Source organism: Hemiscyllium ocellatum, chromosome 9 (assembly GCF_020745735.1).
Source record: "Hemiscyllium ocellatum isolate sHemOce1 chromosome 9, sHemOce1.pat.X.cur, whole genome shotgun sequence".
Lineage (NCBI taxonomy): Eukaryota > Metazoa > Chordata > Chondrichthyes > Orectolobiformes > Hemiscylliidae > Hemiscyllium > Hemiscyllium ocellatum.
Window position 1 is genome coordinate 85136859 of NC_083409.1, and position 20542 is coordinate 85157400.

The 20542-nt window shown below is 43.2% G+C and overlaps 1 protein-coding gene across 1 annotated transcript; it reads left to right on the forward strand.

Moving 5' to 3' along the window:
- The first annotated feature begins 2742 nt into the window (after positions 1-2742).
- Positions 2743-20542, forward strand: LOC132818803 (cytochrome b-c1 complex subunit 6, mitochondrial). Its single transcript, XM_060829895.1, has 4 exons — positions 2743-2837; positions 12978-13010; positions 19382-19543; positions 20283-20542. Exons 1-4 carry the CDS (start codon positions 2757-2759, stop codon positions 20313-20315), a joined length of 309 nt encoding a protein of 102 aa, XP_060685878.1. The 5' UTR covers positions 2743-2756; the 3' UTR covers positions 20316-20542.

Sequence of the window (20542 nt, forward strand, 5' to 3'; positions counted from 1 at the left end):
ATGATGGCAGGGCTGATCAGGGCAAGTGGAGGGAACTTACGCCTGGAGTCAGAGGAGGTAGGGGAATTCCTTAATGAATACCTTGCTTCAGTACTCACTACTGAGCAGTACTTTGACATTTCTGAGGACAACATGAAACAGACTGATATGCTTGAACAGGTTGATGTTAAAAAGGAGGATGTTCTGAAAATTTTGAAAATCATGAGGAAAGAAAAGTCTCCTGGGCCAGATGGGCTTTATCTTAGGTTAGTACAGGAAGTGAGGGAAGAGATTACTGGACCTTTGGCAATGATCATTGTATTCTCATTGTCCACTGGAGTAGTGCCAGATGATTGGAGGTTGGCAAATGTTATTTTCTTATTGAATAAAGGGAATAGAGGTCATCCTGAGAATTATAGACCAGTCAGTTTCACGTCAGTGGTGGGTAAAGTGTTAGAGAGGATTCTAAGAGGATTTATGATTACTTGTAAAACTATCATTTGATTAGAGATCATCAACATAACTTTGTGAGGAGCAGGTTATGCCTCACTAGCCTTATTGAATTCTTTGAGCATGTGACAAAACACAGTGTTGAAGCTGAATGCAGAGCAATGGATGTGGTGTACATGGATATCAGCAAAGCATTTGATAAGGTTCTCCATGGTAGGCTCATTCAGAAAGTGAGGAGGCATGAAATACAAGGAAATCTGGCTGTCTAGATACTTAATTGGCTGGTGCATAGAAGACAGGGTGGTAGTAGATGGAAAGTATTCAGCCTGGAGCTTAGTGGTCACTGGTGTTCCTCAAGGATCGGTTCTGGGATCTCTGCTCTTTGTGATTTTTAAAAAGACTTGGATGCAGAAGTGGAACGATGGGTTAATAAGTTTGCTGATGACATGAAGGTTGGTGGAGTGGTAGATGGTATGGAGGGCTATTGTAGGTTGCAACGGGACATTGACATGACGCCGAACTGGGCTGATAGGTGCCAGGTGGAATTCAACCTGGAAAAGTGTGAAGCCACTCACTTTGGAAGGTAAAATTTGAAAGCAGAATACAGGGTTAAAGGCAAGGATTCTTGGTAGGTGGAGGAACAGAGGGATCTTCAGATCTATGTCCATAGATCCTTTAAAGTTGCCACACAAGTTGGTTGGGTTGTTAAGAAGGCGTATAGTGTGTTGGCTTTCATTGGCGGAGTATTGAGCTTAAGAGCTGTGAGGTTATGCTGCAGCTCTATAAAGCTCTGGTTAGACTACACTTGAAACATTGTGTTGAATTCTAGTCGCCTCATTGTGGGAAGGATGTGGAAGATTTAGAGAGGGTGCAGAGGAGATTTACCAGGATGCTGCCCAGACTGTAGGGCATGTCTTATGGAGAAAGATTAAGGGAGCTAGGGCTTTTTTCATTGGAGCAAAGAGTGATGAGAGGTAACTTGACAGAGGTACACAACATGATGAGGCATAGTTAAAGTGGATGGCCAGAGACTTTTTCCTATGGCGGAAATGTCTATTATAAGGGGCCATAATTTTAAAGTGGTTAGTGGAAGGTTTAGGGGAGATGTCTTGGATATGGACCGGGTGCTGGCAGGTGGGACTAGATTGGGTTGGGATATCTGGTGGTATGGACAGGTTGGACTGAAGGGTCTGTTTCCATGCTGTACATCTCTATGACTCTATGTCAGAGGTAGGTTTTTTACGCAGAGAGTGGTGTGTGTGTGGAATGCACTGCCAGCAATAGTAATAGAATCAGATACATTAGGGACATTTAAGTGACTCTTGGATAGCCATATGGAAGTTAGTACAATGAAGGGTACACAGGTTGGTCTGAACTTAGAGTAAGATAAATGGTTGGCACAACATTGTGGGTTGAAGGGCCTGTACTGTGCTGTGCTGTTCTATGTTCTAAGAGTGAGATTGATGGACAGATATCTCACAAAGAGAACTTCCTGCTATCAAATACTGAAATACCGGAAATATTAGATGCCTTATTATTGTACTTAGATACTCTTCTTGTAAGGTTACTTAGGAATTTTGCGGAAGTCTGTAGAGAGATGCCAGTGTGTATAACTTGGATTAAGCAAGATGTGATTGGACAGCAATCAGTGTCCATGTCAATAAAACAATTTTTTAAAAATCATTTGAGCCTAGATAAAATAGATTCAATGCATATTTAAAAAAAAAGATTTGATTGTATCTAGCCAAAGCAGCTAAAATTCAATGGTGATGGAGCTCCTAACCTGGATGGATTTACTAGATTCTGTACACTGCATAGAAAAGTAAATGCGGTATCAAAAACGGATTCGTACTGAATGACTTGTTTAGAAATTTGTATTGATTGGGTTAGCAGTGCTTCATTCCTTTCAAAGATTGATCTATTGAAGGGTTACTGCAAAGTACCTCAAACAGCAAACGCTACACGAATCATCGGCTTTTATTACATCAAGTATATTATACCAATGTTGAGACACCACTTGGGTTTAAAACACCTCAGCTACATTCCAAAGTCTGTGTATCAATTCTTTGCTAGGGTACCTGTTATTAATTTAGATGAACACACAGGAGCGCCTGGGAACATTAGCCTTGTTTAAGCAGTTATAGTTAACTGGTTTGATAATGAAGCTTGCCAAGACGGAGTTCACGAAAACAATAAATAGACACCGCGTCTTGGAACTCACCCGGAAGTAAACAACATCGAACCATTTCCAGTCTTTGAATACGGTCTATCTGTTTCTACGGAGCATCCGGGTCTTTAGTTGTGACGTTGATACAATCTGGCCGCGCATGCGCTTTTCTCTTCCCGGGTTTGAGTGGAAGGTCGCCATGGGTTTGGAGGATGAGGTGGTGTTGGCGGGGGGACCTGAGGTGAGATCGGGGAGAAGGAGCTGGGGTAGCAGCGGGAAATAAATGCGGGGCAGGGCGACGGGGTCTGTAAATTGAGGCCAGGCGGTGAAAGTAGTATGTGGTTGGTGGAAGAGGGGAGTGCCAAGGACAAGCCTGAGCTGGGCCGCTGGGGGTGAGTCCAAGGACAGAGGCGGCTGTGTAGCGAGCAAACCCTGGGTCCACGGAGCGGGGCTGGGGCTGGGGCTGGGGCTGGGGGGAGAGTGAGCGGAGTTAGCGTTAGTCTGGCTCGTTTTCCTTTACAGACCAGATCAGCTCAGTAAATGGTCACGGTGATTGCTGACAGACGGCAATACTGACTGACTGACTGACTGACTTGTGTTGGCAGCATTTTCAACTTTTGTTCCTTGTTCTTGCAGCATTGTCTTTGGTTTTGTTCGCTGGGAAGCACGCTTCCCCCAGCTCGTGGGATAGGTCCCAGGGCCAGTGATTCTAACTATTAAATAATGCCTTTCTTTCAGTTGCAGTCTGCTGCCTTGTAATGCGAGAACGTAGAACAGTACAGCTCAGTACCAACTGTTTATCCTGCTATAAGATCAAACCAACCTATGTACCCTTAATTGTACTACCTTCCATGTGCCTATTCAAAAGTCATTTAAATGTCCCTATTACTACTGCTAGCAGTGCATTCCATGCACCCACCAATCTGTGTAAAGAGCTACCTCTGACATCTACCCTAAACCTCTTCTAATTACCTTAAAATTATGGCCCCTTGTGATAGACATTTCTGCCATGGGGAAATGTCTCTGTCTATCCACTATTATCTATGCCTCTCAACATCTTGTACACCTTTAATCCTCCCTAGCTCCAATGGGAAAAGCCCTATCTCCCTCAAACTTTCGTCATGAGACCAGGCAACATCCTGGCAAATCTTCTCTGCACCCTCTCTAAAGCTTTCACATTTTTCCAATAATGAGGTGACCAGAAGTGAACAGTGTTCCAAGTGTAGTCTAATCAGGGGTCTGTAGAGCTGCAGCATAACCTTGTAACTCTTAAACTCAATCCCCCTGCAAAAGAAAACCAACACGCCTACACATCTCCTTAACAACTTTATGAACTTGGGTGTCAACTTTGTGGGAGCTATGGGCATGGACCCAAAGGTCCCTCTGTTTCTCCAAGCTGCCAACAATCCTGCCTTTGACCCTATATTCTGTGTTAAAATGCGATCTTCCAAAATGAATCGTTCACTATTTTTCAGGTTGAATTCCATCTGCCAGTTATCAGCCCTGTTTTGCATCCTGTCAATGGCCTGTTGCAACCTACAACAATCCTCTACACTATCCACAACTCCTCCAATTCCCACTTTCATCACCAAACTTAGTAACCCACTCTTCCACTACTTCATCTAAGTCATTTATAAAAATCATCAAAGAGCAGAGGTCCCAGAACCGATCCCTGTGGAACACCACTGTCTGTTAAGCTCCAGGCTGAATACTTTCCATCTACCACTATCGTCTGACTTCTTTGGACCAGCCAATTCTGTATCCAGGCAGCCAGATTTCTCTGTAACCCATGCCTCCTTTCATTCTGAATAAGCCTACCATGGGGAACCTTATCAAATGCCTTGCTAAAATCCATCTACACCACATCCACTGCTCTATCTTCTTCAGTGTGTTTTGTCACATCCTCAAGGAATTCAGTAAGGTTTATGAGGCATGACTTACTCTTCTCAAAGCCATGCTGACTATCTCTAATTAAACTGTGGTTTTCCATGTAATCATGAATCCTGTCTCTCAGAATCCTCTCCAGTACTTTGCCCACCACTGATGTAAGACTGGTCTGTAATTCCCAGGATTATTCCACTTCCTTTTCTTGTACAAGGGAATAATATTTGTCACCCTCCAATCATCTGACACTACTCCAGTAGACCATGAGGACAGAAAGATCATCACCAAAGGCGCAGCAATCTCTTCCCTCACTTTCTGTGTGAACCTGGGGTATATCCCGTCTGGCCCAGGGGATTTATCCAGCCTCACGTTTTTCAAAATTTTCAGCACATCCTCCTTCCTAACATTGACCTGTTCTAGCATATCAGTCTGTTTCACGCTGTTCTCTGAAATGTCAAGGTCCCTCTCAGTAGTGAATACTGAAGCAAAGTATTCATTAAGGAGCTTCCCTACCTCCAGTAAGGATTCTGGGTAATCCAAGAGGACAGGAAAAATTTCTGGCTATAACAGGCTACTCCTTTTTCTGGGATATTTGTTGGAGGAAATTCCCTTGAATTCCAGGAGCAGCAATTACTGTTTTATATGCAGTTGCATTGTTTTGGAACTTTGGAGGAAAAAAAAGTCAAAAACAGACAAAGGCAGCACATGGTGAGGTCAGTGTAGTTGGGGAGAGAGAGAACGCGCACGTGCGAGAGAACCCACACTGGTAACTGACACAACAGTGAACCTGCACAGTTACTGCCTTTGCTGTTGAATTCATGTATCACTGGACATCGGAGTGCATCTGGGAAAATTAACAAAGTGAAGTTCGCAACTGACCTTGGAGGAACCTGTTGGGGAGAAGTCGCAGCACTCAGACCAATAAGTGAATAGTTTTAAGTGTGGCCTTGGGGAATCTGCAGTACTGCATAGAATGGGTTCGTTCTTGAATGTTTTATTGAGAGAGTCTTAAGCCATAAGTATTAAGTTAGCCTGGAGCAGTGTTTTGTAGAAGAATAAGATGGTGCTATTTTCTGGGTCTGCAGATTGGAAGAAGCAAAAATGGCCCTTAGTAGAGTGATATGCTCCTCTTAACAGATGTAGGAGTTCAGGGAGAGTTTGTGTTACTGAGGTTTATATCTGCAATAAATGCCATTCGTTGTGAATCCTATCCGATCGAATGGAATGGTTGGAGCAACAGTTAGAGGCAATGACGAATTTACCAGAGCAAGAGGGTGTGATGGATGGCAGTTATAGCAAGGGAGAAAAGTCTCAGATACAGTAATATTGATGAGATATCATAGCAATGGCTCCGGGATGAACAGGACTGACAGGCTAATGTTCCAGGATACAAATGCTACAGGAAGGACAGAAAGGGCGGCAAGAGAGGAGGGGGAGTGACATTTTTGGTAAGGGATAGCATTACAACTCCAGGAAAGGTAAGAGAGGTAGGCAGATAGTGCGGGAGTCTTCTGTGGCTATCCCCATTTCAAACAAGTATTCTGTGGTTGGAAAGTATAGGGGTTGCTGGATTCTCAGGGGAATATAGCACAAACAGCCAAGTTTCTAGTATCGAAGCTGGCTGTAACGCCATGAGGGGTACATTGGATTCCAAGAGATAGATTTGTGTTGGGGACTGTCTAGTCTGAGGCACAGACAGGCGTTTATGGCCAGCAGTGAAAATTCAGAATGGTGTGTTGCTTCCCTGGTGCCAGGGTCAAGGATATCTTGGAGAGGGTGCAGAATGTTAACAAGGGGAAGAGGGGCCAGCAGGAGGTCTTTGTACACATTGGAACCAACAACATAGGAAGGGAAAGGGTTGAGATTCTGAGGGGAGAATATGGAGTTAGGCAGGAATGTAAAAAGGAGATCCTCTAGCAATAATATCTAGATTACTCCTAATGCTGTGAGCTAGTGAGGGCAGGAATATGAGGATAGAGCAGATGAATGCCTGGCGGAGGAGCTGGTTTATGGGAGAAGGATTCACATTTTTGGATCATTGGAATGTCTTCTGGGGTAGGAGTGACCTATATAAGAAGGACAGATGCACCTGAATTGGAAGGGGACTAATGTACTGGTAGGGGGATTGCGAGAGCTGCTTGGGAGAATTTATACTAGTAAGATGGGGGGAGGGCGAGGACCCAGGGAGGTAGTGAGGGAAAGAAATCAATCTGGGACTGGTCCAGTTGAGAAAAGAAGCGAGCCAAAGAGTCAGGCCAGGCAAGGGCAAAGCAGAGAACAAGGTAGGACTGATGAATTCAACTGCATTTACTTCAATGCATAGGGTCTGACAGGGAAGGCAGATGAACTCAGGGCAAGGTTAGAAACATGGGACTGGGATATCATAGCAATTACAGAAACATGGCTCAGGGATGGACAGGACTGGCAGCTTAATGTTCCAGGGTACAAATGCTACAGGAAGGACAGAAAGGGAGGCAAGACAGGAGGAGGAGTGGCATTTTTGGTAAGGGATAGCATTACAGTTGTACTGAGGGAGAATATTCCCGGAAATACATCCAGGGAAGTTATTTGAGTGGAACGGAGAAATAAGAAAAGGATGATCACCCTATTGGGATTGTATTATAGACCCCCTGATGGTCAGCAGGAAATTGAGAAACAAATTTGTAAGGAGATTTCAGTTATCTGTAAGAATAATAGGGTGGTTATGGTAGGGAATTTTAACTTTCCAAACATCGACTGGGACTGTTGTAGTGTTAAGGGTTTAGATGGAGAGGAATTTGTTAAGCTTATACAAGAAAAATTTCTGATTCTAGTAGGTACATCTACATACTGAGAAGGTGCAAAACCTGACCTACTCTTGGGAAATAAGGCAGGGCAGGTGACTGAGGTGTCAGTGGGGGAACAGTTTGAGGGTTAGTGACTATAATTCTCTGTTACTTTTAAAATAGTTTTGGAAAAAGGATGGGCCAGATTTAAAAGTTGAAGTTCTAAATTGGAGAAAGGACAATTTTGACGATATTTGGCAAATAGAGTTAAGGAAAATCCAAAGGGTTTTTACAAATACATTAAGGACAAAAGAGTAACTAGGGAGCAAAAAGGGCCCCTCAAAGATCAGCAAGGCAGCCTTTGTGTGGAGTTGCAGGAGATGGGGGGAGGTACTAAACGAGTATTTTGCATCAGTGCTTACTGTGGCAAATGACATGGAAGATATAGAACGTAGGGAAATAGATGGTGATATCTTGAAAGATGACCATATTACAGAGGAGGAAGTGCTGGATGTCTTGAAATGTGTAAAGCTCCCAGGACCTGATTAGGTGTACCCTAGGAATTTGTGGGAAGCTAGGGAAGTGATTGCTGGGCCCCTTGCTGAGATATCTGTATCATCGACAGCACAGGTGAGGTGTAGAAGACTAGAGGTTGGCTAACATGGTGCCACTGTTTAAGAAAGGTAGTAAGGACAATCCAGGGAACAGGTGAGCCTGACATCTGTGGTGGACAAGTTGGAGGGTATCCTGAGGGATAGGATGTATGTGTATTTGGAAAGGCAAGGACTGATTAGGGATAGCTAACATGGCTTTATGTGTAGGAAATCATGTCACACGAAATTGATTGAGTTTTTTGAAGAAGTAGCAAAGAAGATTGATGAAGGCAGAGCGGTAGATGTGATCTATGTAGACTTCAGTAAGGCGTTTGACAAGGTTCCCCATGGGAGATTGGTTAGCAAGGTTTGATCTCATGGAATACAGGGATAACTAGCCATTTGGATGCAGAACTGGCTCAAAGGTAGAAGACCGGGTGGTGGTGGAGGGTTGTTTTTCAGATTGGAAGCCTGTGACCAGTGGAGTGCCACAAGGATTGGTGCTGGGTCCACTATTTGTCGTCATTTATATAAATGGTTTGGATGTGAGCTTAAGAGGTATAGTTAATAGGTTTGCAGATGACACCAAAATTGGAGGTATAGTGGACAGCAAAGAAGGTTACCTCTGATTACAGTGGGATCTAGATCGGATGAGGTAAAAACAATGACTGCAGATGCTGGAAACCAGATTCTGGATTAGTGGTGCTGGAAGAGCACAGCAGTTCAGGCAGCATCCAAGGAGCAGCGAAATCGACGTTTCAGGCAAAAGCCATTCATCAGGAATAAAGGCAGAGAGCCTGAAGAGTGGAGAGATAAGCTAGAGGAGGGTGGGGGTGGGAGAAAGTAGCATTGAGTACAGTGGGTGAGTGGGGGAGGGGATGAAGGTGATAGGTCAGGGAGGAGAGGGTGGAGTGGATAGGTGGAAAAGGAGATAGGCAAGTAGCACAAGTCCGGACAAGTCACGGGGACAGTGCTGAGCTGGAAGTTTGGAACTACAGTGAGGTGGGGGAAGGGGAAATGAGGAAACTGTTGAAGTCCACATTGATGCAGTTTCCTCATTTCCCCTTCCCCCACCTCACCCTAGTTCCAAGTTTTTGCCCGAAACGTCGATTTCACTGCTCCTTGGTGCTGCCTGAACTGCTGTGCTCTTCCAGCACCACTAATCTAGATCGGATGAGCCAGTGGGCTGAGGAGTGGCAGATGGAGTTTTATTTATATAAATGCGATAAATGGTCCACAGTTCCCTGGCTTGTCCTTACTACCTTTCTTAAACAGTTGCATTTTGGGAAAGCAAATCTTAGGAGGACTTCTACACTTAATGGTAAAGTCCTAGGGAGTGTTGCTGAATAGAGACCTTGAAGTGCAGTTCATAGCTCCTTGAAAGTAGAGCTACAGGTGGATAGGATAACTAAGGTGCTGGAAAAGTGCAGCAGGCCAGGCAGCATCCGAGGAGCAGGGGAATCGACGTTTCGGGCATACGCCTCTCTTCAAGAATGAGGCTGGTATACCAAGCAGGCTGAGATAAAAGGTGAGGGTGGCATTTCGGGGAGGGGTGCGGGGAATACGATAGGTTTGGGACTGAGATAAAGTTAGGAGAGGTGAAATGAGGAAGATGGAGAAATCTACATTCATCCCGTGTGGTTGGAGGGTTCCTATGCGGAAGATGAGGCGCTCTTCCTCCAGGCGTTGTGTGGCCAGGGTCTGGCGATGGAGGAGGCCAAGGACCTGCATGTCCTTGGCGGAGTGGGAGAGGGAGTTAAAGTGTTCAGTCACTGGGCGGTTGGGTTGGTTGGTGCGGGTGTCCCAGTCCCAACCTCTGTTTTCAGCACTGCCCTCTTGACCTGCAATCTTCTTTCCGACCTCTCTGCCCCCACCCCCTCTCCGGTCTAACACCCTCACCCTCACCTCCTTCCACCTATCGTATTCCCAGCACCCCTCCCCCAAATTCCACCCCACCTTTTATCTCCGCCTGCTTGGCACACTAGCCTCAGTCCTGAAGAAGGGCTTATGCCCGAAACATCGATTTTTCCTGCTCCTCGGATGCTGCCTGGCCTGCTGCGCTTTTCCAGCGCCACACTTTTCAACTCTCGTCTCCAGCATCTAGAGTTCTCACTTTCTCCTAACGAAGAAGGTGTTTGGTATGCTTTCCTTTATTATTCAGTGCATTGAGTACAGGAGTTGGAGGTCATATTGTGGCTGTACAGATATTGGTTAGGCCACTGTTGGAATTTTGCATGCAAATCTGGTCTCCTTCCAATCAGAAAGATGTTGTAAAACTTGAAAGGGTTCAGAAAAGATTTACAAGGATATTGCCAGGGTTGGATGGTTTGAGCTGTAAGAAGAAGTTGAATAGGCTGGGACTATTTTCTCTGGAGCATCAGAGGCTGAGGGGTGACCTTATAGAGGTTTATAAAATTGTGAGGGGTATGGATAAGATAAATATACAAAGTATTTTCCTGGGGTGGGGTAGTCCAAAACTAGAGGGCATAGGTTTCGGTGAGAGGGGCAAGATATAAGCGAGACCTAAAGGGCAACTTTTCCATGTACAGGGTGGTGTATGTGTGGAATGAGCTGCCAGCCGAAGTGGTGGAGGCTAATACAATTGCAAAATTTTCAAGACATTTGGATGAGTATATGAACAGGAAGGAAAGACATTTGGATGAGTATATGAACAGGAAGGATTTGAAGGATATGAGCTGGGTGCTGGCAAGTGGGACTACATTGGGTTGGGATATCTGGTCGGCGTGGATGAGTTGGACTGAAGGGTTTGTTCCTGTGCTGTACCCCTCCATGATTCTGACTCCACGCGCAAGTTCCCTTCACTATCCATAATCGACCCAACCCTCAATAAGGCCATTCTCTTGTTCCTCACTTAAGTGTAGAACGCCTTAGGGTTTTCCTTAATCCTACTCCCAAAGGGTTTTCCTGCCCCTTTCTAACACTCATGAGGCCATTCCTCTGCTCCTTTCAGGCTACCTTATGCCTCAAGAACCCTGTCTGATCTTTGCCTTCTCAACTTTAAGTAAGCTTGCTTGTTCCTCATGACTAGATGTTCCACATGACTTGTCAGCCAAGGTTCTTGCAACCTATGATAATATTGTCAACCTAAAAAAGAACCACTCTGCCATCTGTAACAAATCAGGCCTTTCTAAATTAAAAAGAGGAAGTTGTTAAGAGAGCAAATATTTTAAGTCCAGTTACTTTTTTTGGAGCTGTTGTAATGGTCAGGACACCAGACATTTATCCAGGTTTTCCATTTTCTCCTGAAGTTCCTCTTTAAAATCCACCCCAGTTACCAAGATTTTTATCCCTTAGGTTGTAAGTTTGCTTGCTGAGCTGGTGGGTTTGTTCTCAGACATTTCATCACTGTGCGAGTAAACATCATCACTGAGCCTCTGGTTAAGGGTCGGTGTTCTGTCCTGCTTTGCTTTTTGTGTGTCTTGGTTTATTGTGGTAGGTCTGATCATTTTCAGTTCTGTTTCTGAGGAATTGGTAAATGTGGTCCATTGGGGTTCTGGTTTGAATGCCAGGCCTCTAGGAATTCCCGTGTGTGTCTTTGTTTAGCTGTCCCTGGACAAACTGGCAGGAAGCTAGCCACAAGGATACATGAGCGTCAGAAGACATGACTATCACTAGTATCCATACATACAGATGAAGAGGGATACCAATTTGATTGGGGCAAACTAAACAAATACATGTGCAGGAATTCGTAGAGGCCTGGCATTCAAACTGGAACTCCATTAACAAACATATAGATTTGGAACTCTTACCAAACTCTCAGAAACAGAATCAGATGTGATATCCCCTACTACAACAAACCAAGATACAGAAATAGCACACAGGATAGAACATCAACACTTCACTGGAAGCTCGCTGATGTTACCTAGCATGGTGACGAAACATCTGAGAACAAACCTACCAGCTTAACGATCAAACTTACAACCTGATCACAGCTAGAAAATCTGCTCCCAAATCTCAATTTTTATCCCTCCTGATGTCCCTTTCTGTTTTTGTTCTATTCTGTGACTTAGAAAAGTACCATGTAAATAGAGTTGTACAACATGGAAACAGACCATTCGGTCCAACCCGTCCATGCTGACCAGATATCCCAACCAAATCTAGTCCCACCTGCCAGCACCTGGCCCATATCCCTCCAAACCCTTCCTATTCATATACCCATCCAAATGCCTTTTAAATGTTGCAATTGTACCAGCCTCTACCACTTCCTCTGGCAGCTCATTCCATACCCGTACCACCCTCTGTGTGAAAAAGTTGCCCCTTAGGTCTCTTTTATATCTTTCCCCCCTCTCCCTAAACCTATGCCCTCTGTTCTAGATTCCCTGATCCCAGGTAAAAGACTTTGTCTAGTTATCCTATCCATGTCCCTCATAATTTTGTAAAACTCTATAAGGTCACCCTCAGCCTCCAACGCTCCAGGGAAAACAGCCCCAGCCTGTTCAGTCTCTCCCTATGGCTCAAATCCTCCAACCCTGGCAACATCCTTGTAAATCTTTTCTGAAGTCTTTCAAGTTTCACAACATCTTTCTGATAGGAAGGAGACCAGAATTGCACACAATATTCCAACAGTAGCCTAACCAATGTCCTGTACAGCTGCAACATGATCTCCCAACTTCTGTACTCAATACTCTGACCAATAAAAAAAAGCATACCAAACGTCCTATCTACCTGCGACTCCACTTTCAAGGAGCTATGGACCTGCACTCCAAGGTCTCTTTGTTCAGCAATACTCCCTAGGACCTAACCATTAAGTGTATAAGTCCTGTTAAGTTTTGCTTTCCCAAAATGCAGCACCTCACATTTATCTGAATTAAACTCCATCTGCCACTTCTCAGCCCATTGGCCCATCTGGTCCAGATCCTGTTGTAATCTGAGGTAACCCTCTTTGCTGTCCACTACACCTCCAATTTTGGTGTCATCTGCAAACTTACTAACTGTACCTCTTATGCTCACATCCAAATAATTTATGTAAATGACAAAAAGTGGAGGGCCCAGCACCGATCCTTGTGGCACTTCACTGGTCACAGGCCTCCAGTCTGAAAAACAACCCTGTACATAGTTGTAATGTAACTTATAATTCATCAGTTCCTATGTATTACTAATCATGTTGCTTCTCCTTAGGATGAAGAGGAGGAAGAAGAAGAAGAAGTGGTGGTGAGTATGTAAAATAAATTGCTGTAAATTCCAGTTATCTGGAAATTCTCATTTGATTTTTATAGCTTGTACTTAGGATGTAAGGCTCTATTTAATGTCTCAAAGTTTGATGCTGGAAAAGCACAGTAAGTCAGGCAACATGTAAGGAGAAGGAGAGCTGACATTTCAAGCATCAGGAATGTGGGAGGGAGTGCGGGAAGGGGACTGAGATATAAAATAGGAGAGTGGTGGGGGGAAGGTTGCTGGAAAAGCAATTGGTAGATGCAAGTGGGGAATGATGGTGATAAGTTGGAGGGGAGGGTGGAGGGGATAGTTAGGAGAGATGATGGGCATGGAGGACAGTTCAAGAGGGTGGTGCTGCGTTGGGAGGGTTGGATCTGGAATGAGGTTGGGAGGGGTGATGTGGAAACTGGTGATATTATTTAACGCCCATATTTGCCCTAAGAAAATGGTGAGTGAATTATTTCTTCAAAAGAGTAGGGGACATGTTTTTAAGGTGAAAAGAGAGAGATTTTTAAAAAAAGAATGTGGCAGATTTTTTAGACAGGATGGCTTGTTTGTGGAATGAACATCCTGAGGACCACCTGTAGGAAGAATGTTGTGAAACTTGAAAGAGTTCAGAAAGATTCGCAAGGAGGTTGCCAGGGTTCTTAAAATTGTTCTTAAAAAGATATCTGTGTATCTAGCAGCTAAGGTTGAAAGTTGCCCAGGTGTGTCCTGCCTGAATGAGGCAAGACGGGTCAACTGTGCCAGTTACCTCCCAACTGGTCTACTTTCAATCACCTGAAATAACCATTATCCAATAGTACTTAGTCATAGAGATGCAAAGTTCAGAAATAGACCCTTTGGTCCAACTCATCCATGCCGACTAGATATCCCAACCCAACCTAGTCCCACCTGCCAGCATCCAGCCTCCAAATCCTTCCTCTGCGGCCCATTCCACACACGCACTACTCTCTGCAAGACAACGTTGCCCCTTAGGTCACTTTATATCTTTCCCCTCTCTTCCTAAACCTATGTCCTCTAGTTCTGGACTCTCCCATCTAAGGGAAAATACCTTTTGCCTGTTTAGCCTATCTCCAAGCCCCTCGTAACTTTGTAAACCTCTATAAGGTCATCCCTCAGCCTCAGATGCTCAAGGGAAAACAGCTCCAGCATATCAAACCTCTCCCTAGAGCTCAAATCCTCTAATCCTGGCAATATCCTTGTAAATCTTTTCTGAGCCCTTTCGAGTTTGACAACATCTTTCCGATAGGAAGGAGATCAGAATTGCATGCAGTATTCCAACAGTGGCCTAACCAACGTCCTGTATAGCCGCAACATGTCTTCCCAACTCCTGTCCTCAATACTCTGACCAATATAGCAAACCATACCAAACACCACCGTCACTATCCTATCTACCTGTGACTCTACTTCCAAGGAGTGAACCTGCACTCCAAGGTATCTTTGTTCAGCAACACTCTCTAGGACCTTACCATTAAGTGTATATGTCCTGCTAAGATTTGTTTTCCCAAATTGTCGCACCTCGCGTTTATCTAAATTATCTAAACCTCAGCTTATTGTTTCATCTGATCAAGATGTCATTGTAATCTGAGGTAACCTTCTTCACTGTCCACGACATCTCCAATTTTGGTGTTACTTGCCAACTTACTAATTATACCTCTTAAGCTCACGTCCAAATCATGTATATTAATGACGAAAAGCAGTGGACCCAGCACCGATCCTTGTGGCACTCTACTGGTCACAATCTGGAAAACAACCCTCCACTACCACCCTCTGTCTTCTACCTTCAAGCCAGTTCTACATCCAAATGGCTAGTTCTCCCTGTATTCCATGAGATCTAACCTTGCTAACCAGTCTCCCATGGGGAACCTTGTTGAACGCCTTACTGATGTACACTTAGATCACATCTACTGCTCTGCTCGCGTCAATCCTCTTTGTTCCTACATCAAAAAACTCAGTCAAGTTTGTGAGCCATCATTTTCCACCCTCAAAGCCATGTTGACTATCCCTATTTAGTCCTTGCCTTTCCAAATATGCATATGTTCTGTCCCTCAGGATTCCCTCTAACAACTTGCCCACCATTGACGTCAGACTCACTGGTCTATAATTCCCTGGCTTGTCCTTACTACCTTTCTTAAATAGTACCACGTTAGCCAACCTCCAGTCTTCTGGCACCTTATAGTACTTATTCACAACACATTTCTCAGTTTGAGTTCTGTCATGCTCTCTCAGCTCCTGTTTTACACACAGTCCAAACACTGACATAAAGCTGAACCCCAGTGGTGAGGTGAAAATTATTTTCCTTAACATTAATGCAGCATATGCCAGAGTGAAGGAGACAAAGTAAAACTGTAGTTGTTGGAATCAAGGGTAGAAGAGGGGTGCCAAACATTACTGTAGGAATTTCTCAAGTGTCCTAGGCCAAGACAACTTTAGCGGCTTGATCAATAACACTCCCTTTACCATAATGCCAGGAATGCGAAACTCCTCACCAAAATTTTCAGCGCTATTTGGGACTTCTCCAGTACAGAAGCAAGACCTGGATAACACTCAGACTTAGTCTGAGAGAGTCTTACCATCTCCCCATGACATTGTGGCATCACTAAATTACCACTATTGACTTCCTGATATCCTATTTCCCGACCCTTCTGGTTGCTGAGGACCCATCCTCTCACTGAATCCCTTGCAGTCCCTCTAACTCCCTAATTCATCCTGCTGCTGACTGACTGACTTGGGCCTGTGCTGATGCCTAACGAAGTGTCTTGGTGATGACCATGTGAGCTTTACCTCTCGCCAGCTTCTTGCTCCTTGACTCTTCAGCACCCTATTTGTCTTTGTTGAATCTGAAATTCTATTCAAGGTTCAGGTTTTGTCTGAAGCTGGCTCTGCAGGCTGCCAAAGTGTTCTGCTGGAGCTAACTTTTTTTTCAAATGCTCCCACTAGCAGCTGCTCCTTCCTGAAGTTTTGCTGTGAGCAAGGATTTGGGAATGAGTGAGAGGCAGGAAGAGCAGCTTCAGGCGATATGCTGTTGCTGAGCCAGCGGTTATTGCCCATTCTTAATTGCTGTTAGGAAAGTAGGTGTGATCATTTAGTGTAGGAACATTTATAGTGCTGTTAGTGAAGGAGTTCAAGCATTTTGAGCTAGTGACACTGAAGGAATGGTGATCTATTTCCAAGTCAGGCTGGTGATTGTCTTGGAGGGGAAATTACAGGTGGTGGTGTTCCCACATGTCTGCTACCCCTGTCCTTCTAGGGGGTAGTAGTTTAAGATATGGAAAGTGCTGTCTTAAAGGAATCTTGGTGAGTTTCTACAATGCATTTTGTTAATTGTGCATTGCAGTTCCAGTGTGTCAGTGGTGGAGGGAGTGTTGTCAATCGAGGTCTGGTTTGACCTGGATGATGCCAACTTAGAGTGTTGCTGGAGCAGCACTCATTCAGGCAAGTGGTGAGAATTCCATCACACTCCTGACTTGTGCTGGACAGGTTCTGAAGTTGGAGGTGAGTTATGTGCTGTAGGATTCTTAACCTCTCACTTGTTCTTGTGACAACAGTGTGTTTGCCTAGTCCAGTATGTTTTTTGGTCAGTGGTAACCCTCAGCATGTTAATAACAGGGGAATTCAATGATGGCAATGCTATTGCATACGATGGTTGTATTCTCTCTTGTTGGAGATGTTTGTTGCCTGGCACTCATGTAGCTTGAAGTTACTTACCACTCGTCAGTGGACATTGTCTGGGTCTTAGTGCATTTGACCTTGGGCTGCTTCAGTATCTGAGGAATCATGAGTGGTGCTGACATTGTGCAGTCATCAATGAACATCCCGTTTCTGATCTTTATGGGAGGAAAGTTATGAATGAGGCAACTGATGATGGTTGGGTCTAGGACAACACATTGAGGAACTCCTGCAGAGTTGTCCTGGAGCTGAGTTGACCCTCACTTTACTGATAGGCTGATGGGACAGTCATTGACTACATTGGATTTGACCTGCTTTTTATGGGATAGCACATATTTGGCCAATTTTCCACATTACCAGGTCGATTCCATTCTTGTAATTATATTGGAAGAATTTGGCTAGGAACGAGCAAGTTTTGCAGCACATCTGCAATAATAATGAATATTGTCTGGACCCATAGCCTTCATAATACACAGCACCTTCAACTGTTTCTTGATATGTGGAGTCCTCATTAGCTGAAGACTGGCACCTGTGATACCTGGAAACTACGCAGCATGATGAAATTAATCATCAGTTCTGCATGTCTGGCAGGAGATGGTTGCAATTGTTTATCTTTTTTACAGTAATATGCTAGGCTTCCCATATTACTCAGGCTGGGCATGTTTGTGGAGACGACTCCTTCTCCAGTTAGTCATTTAATTGTCCATCATTGTTCGTGACTGGCAGGACTGCAGAGTTTGCATCTGATCTACTGACTCTGGAATCGCTTAGCTCTGCATCGCTTGCTGCTTATGCTGTTTGGTATGCGCGTAGTCCTGTGTGGCTTCACCACGTTGACACCTCATGTTTAAATATGCCTGGTACTGTTTCTGGCATACCTTGATTTTTGATTAAATCAGATTCCCAGGTTTGATGGTAGTGATAGTGATATACTGGATCGTGAGTTTGTAGCTTGTGGCTGAGTGCAGCTCCACTGCTGCTGATGGCCCACAGCACCTCTCATGCGTGCCTGGTCTTTAGTTGCTAGATCTGTTTGAAATCTATTCCATTCAGCATGGTGGTGGCGGTGCTACATGGAATATATACTTAATGCGAAGGCTGGACTAGTCTCTGCAAGGACAATAGTTACTCCTTATACTACTGTCATGGACAAATGCATCTATGATAGGCAGATTGATAAAGATGTGGTCAGGTATGTATTTTAGCTCACATTTCACCCTGATTCCATGAGGCCACAGTGGGCCAGAAGTCAATGAGAATTCTCAGGGAAGCTCCCTCCTGACTGAATTCAACTGTGCCTCTGCTGAGTCTTTGTCTCAAAGAACACAGTGACTTATTTGGCCTTGAATATCAAAAGGTTTGCACGGGGCTAGCAGATTTTTGAAGCGCAACTGTGGGAACAAGTAACTGTGGCAGCCCTTGAACCTGTGTACTCAACTGAAGTGAAGAGCAGTGGAAATATGGGCAGTTTACAGCAATATGAAGTCAAAATAATATTATTGTATGCATATAATGTATATGTAATATAATACACTAAATTGCATGGAGGTATATTGTGTGTGTGCCTACACCATGTGGACTGTAGCTATTTGAAAAGTAGCTCACTACCACCACCTTGAAGGCATTGAATGAACAATAAATGCTAGCCTTGCCAGTGGTCTTCAAATTGAATTAAATTAGCTTTATTGTCAAGAATAATTTTTTAATTAATTGTGTAACACAGTTGACATCATCCGTGCGACTTTTACAAACTTGTCTGCATACTGTGCCCATTATTTATTTCCTTTTTTTTAATTCCTTATTTCTTTTCATCCTAAAGACACTTAGATTGCTTCCTGTTGCTACATATTTCTATGATTGAGCCAAAGCAACAAGAAGACTTAGTGGGAAACTACTTAAGCCCCACTAACAATAGTTATCCATTTGCAAGAGAAATATACAGATTTGTTCTGACATTGCAATCAGATTGCAATGAGTTAACAAAATGGTTTTATTACCATAAAACTCTTTCACTACCCTTTCCGTCTTAATTCCCATAAAAATCCTGTTACTTATCCCATACAGCAAATGAGCATTCGACCCCCAGACCATTACTGTTGGTGTTTTTAATTTCATTTTGACAGAGCTGCATGAGTCAAGTGATTAATTTCCAGTTTGTTACTACTTCTGCTTTGGCTATTGGGTTAAAATTGTATTTTTGCCTGTTAAAGTAGTTCAAACAAAAACATGAAACTACAATTCTGATTATCTGTATGGCTCTTACATTGAGGAAACATTTAAACTTTGAGGAGATGAAGTTAGTAGCTTGCATTGATTATGGATATGCTATCTCAAGTGTATAGCTAACACTGTTGCTGTTGCATCCCATTTCCTCCACTTCTTAATTCCTGTGTGGGAATTAAGAACCTGGGGTTATGGAGCCAGTCAACCTGAAACCTGTCCCTATCCTTGATGCTCTACTCTGGCATTCTTTACTTTTAAGAACCTCTTAACACACGATGTTAACCTTTCAGAGATCTAGTCAAATAAATTTGAGAATTAAATCTAATTTGGTAACCCTGAATGTCAACTTCTTGAAAACAAGAATTTAGATAATGGGCAAATGCCTAAAGTTTAGTATTAAACACATTTATAAAAATGAAGGTACTTTTAAAATGTATTTGATTTGTTTAAAACATTCTGTTGTGCCTGTACAGGATCCCATAATAGCAATTAGAGAGCGGTGTGAGAAGATCGAAAAGTGTGTAAAGCTACAAGAAATATTGGATGCCTGTACAGAGAGAGTAAATTCTAGATCGCAAACAGCAGAAACCTGTAATGAGGAACTGTTTGACTTTTTGCATGCCAGGGACCATTGTGTAAGTTCTTTGCTTCTAAATATATTTCCAAATTATTACTTTAATCTTTCGGGAGGACTTTTAATTGTCCTTGTGTTGGGTGTTCATTCTCCTATTTTGTTTTGTAAACTGTTCTGGTGGTACACAGTTCTGTTGTACTGACATAGTTCTGTGCAGTTTTTTGACTCTGATGCTGAAATCAATTTTGAGTATTTGTTGGAGGTTACATGAAAAATCTTTCACTTTTTAAATTGATATTAATTGAAGTGCCTTATTTTCTTTAATCACATTAAAGAAGTATTAAATAAATGCTTTTAATTTATGTAACCAGAATTAATCATTAGGAAGTAAGGCATCAGTATAGATCTTCAAGAATTTTGATAGAAATTTAAACATTTTATTTCTAGAATTGCTGAATGATATGGTACAGAAAGAGAGCACTTGGACCATTTGTGCCTCTTATGACTTTGTAAGAGTTCTCCAGTTAGTCTCAATTCCCATCCTTGCCTCATAACAAGATTTGCTGTAGCTTTTAAAATCATTTTTCTGTAGTGTTTTTCAGATAAATGAAAAGTATGCTAATTTGTCTATATGTGGCCTCTCTAGCAATTGGAAAGCAACAAATCCATTTTGTTTTGATGCACTTGGAATTAGACATTTCCTTCCAGTTCAATTAAAAGAAATTATGTCCAACTGTTCCCATTCTGCTCTGTCTCATTCAGTCTGCACACTCAAGAATGAAACTATTTTTTTGTTCCAGGTGGCTGCAGATATCTTGAGTAAGTTAAAGTGAAGTCCATTGCCCAAGGAACTCCGTGTTTCAGGATTCAAAATGTTTGTGGAATTTGGTTATTCATTGAGTAATAACTTTGTGAGAAATGAATCCTTTTATCCATTGTACAATGATTCAGGCATTGCCTTTGTCAAAGGTTTACTGTATTTGTGATTGAATTTGGAGCCAGACATTGTTTAATTATTCTTGACATTATAAATAAATTTATTGAGCCAAAACTTGGATAA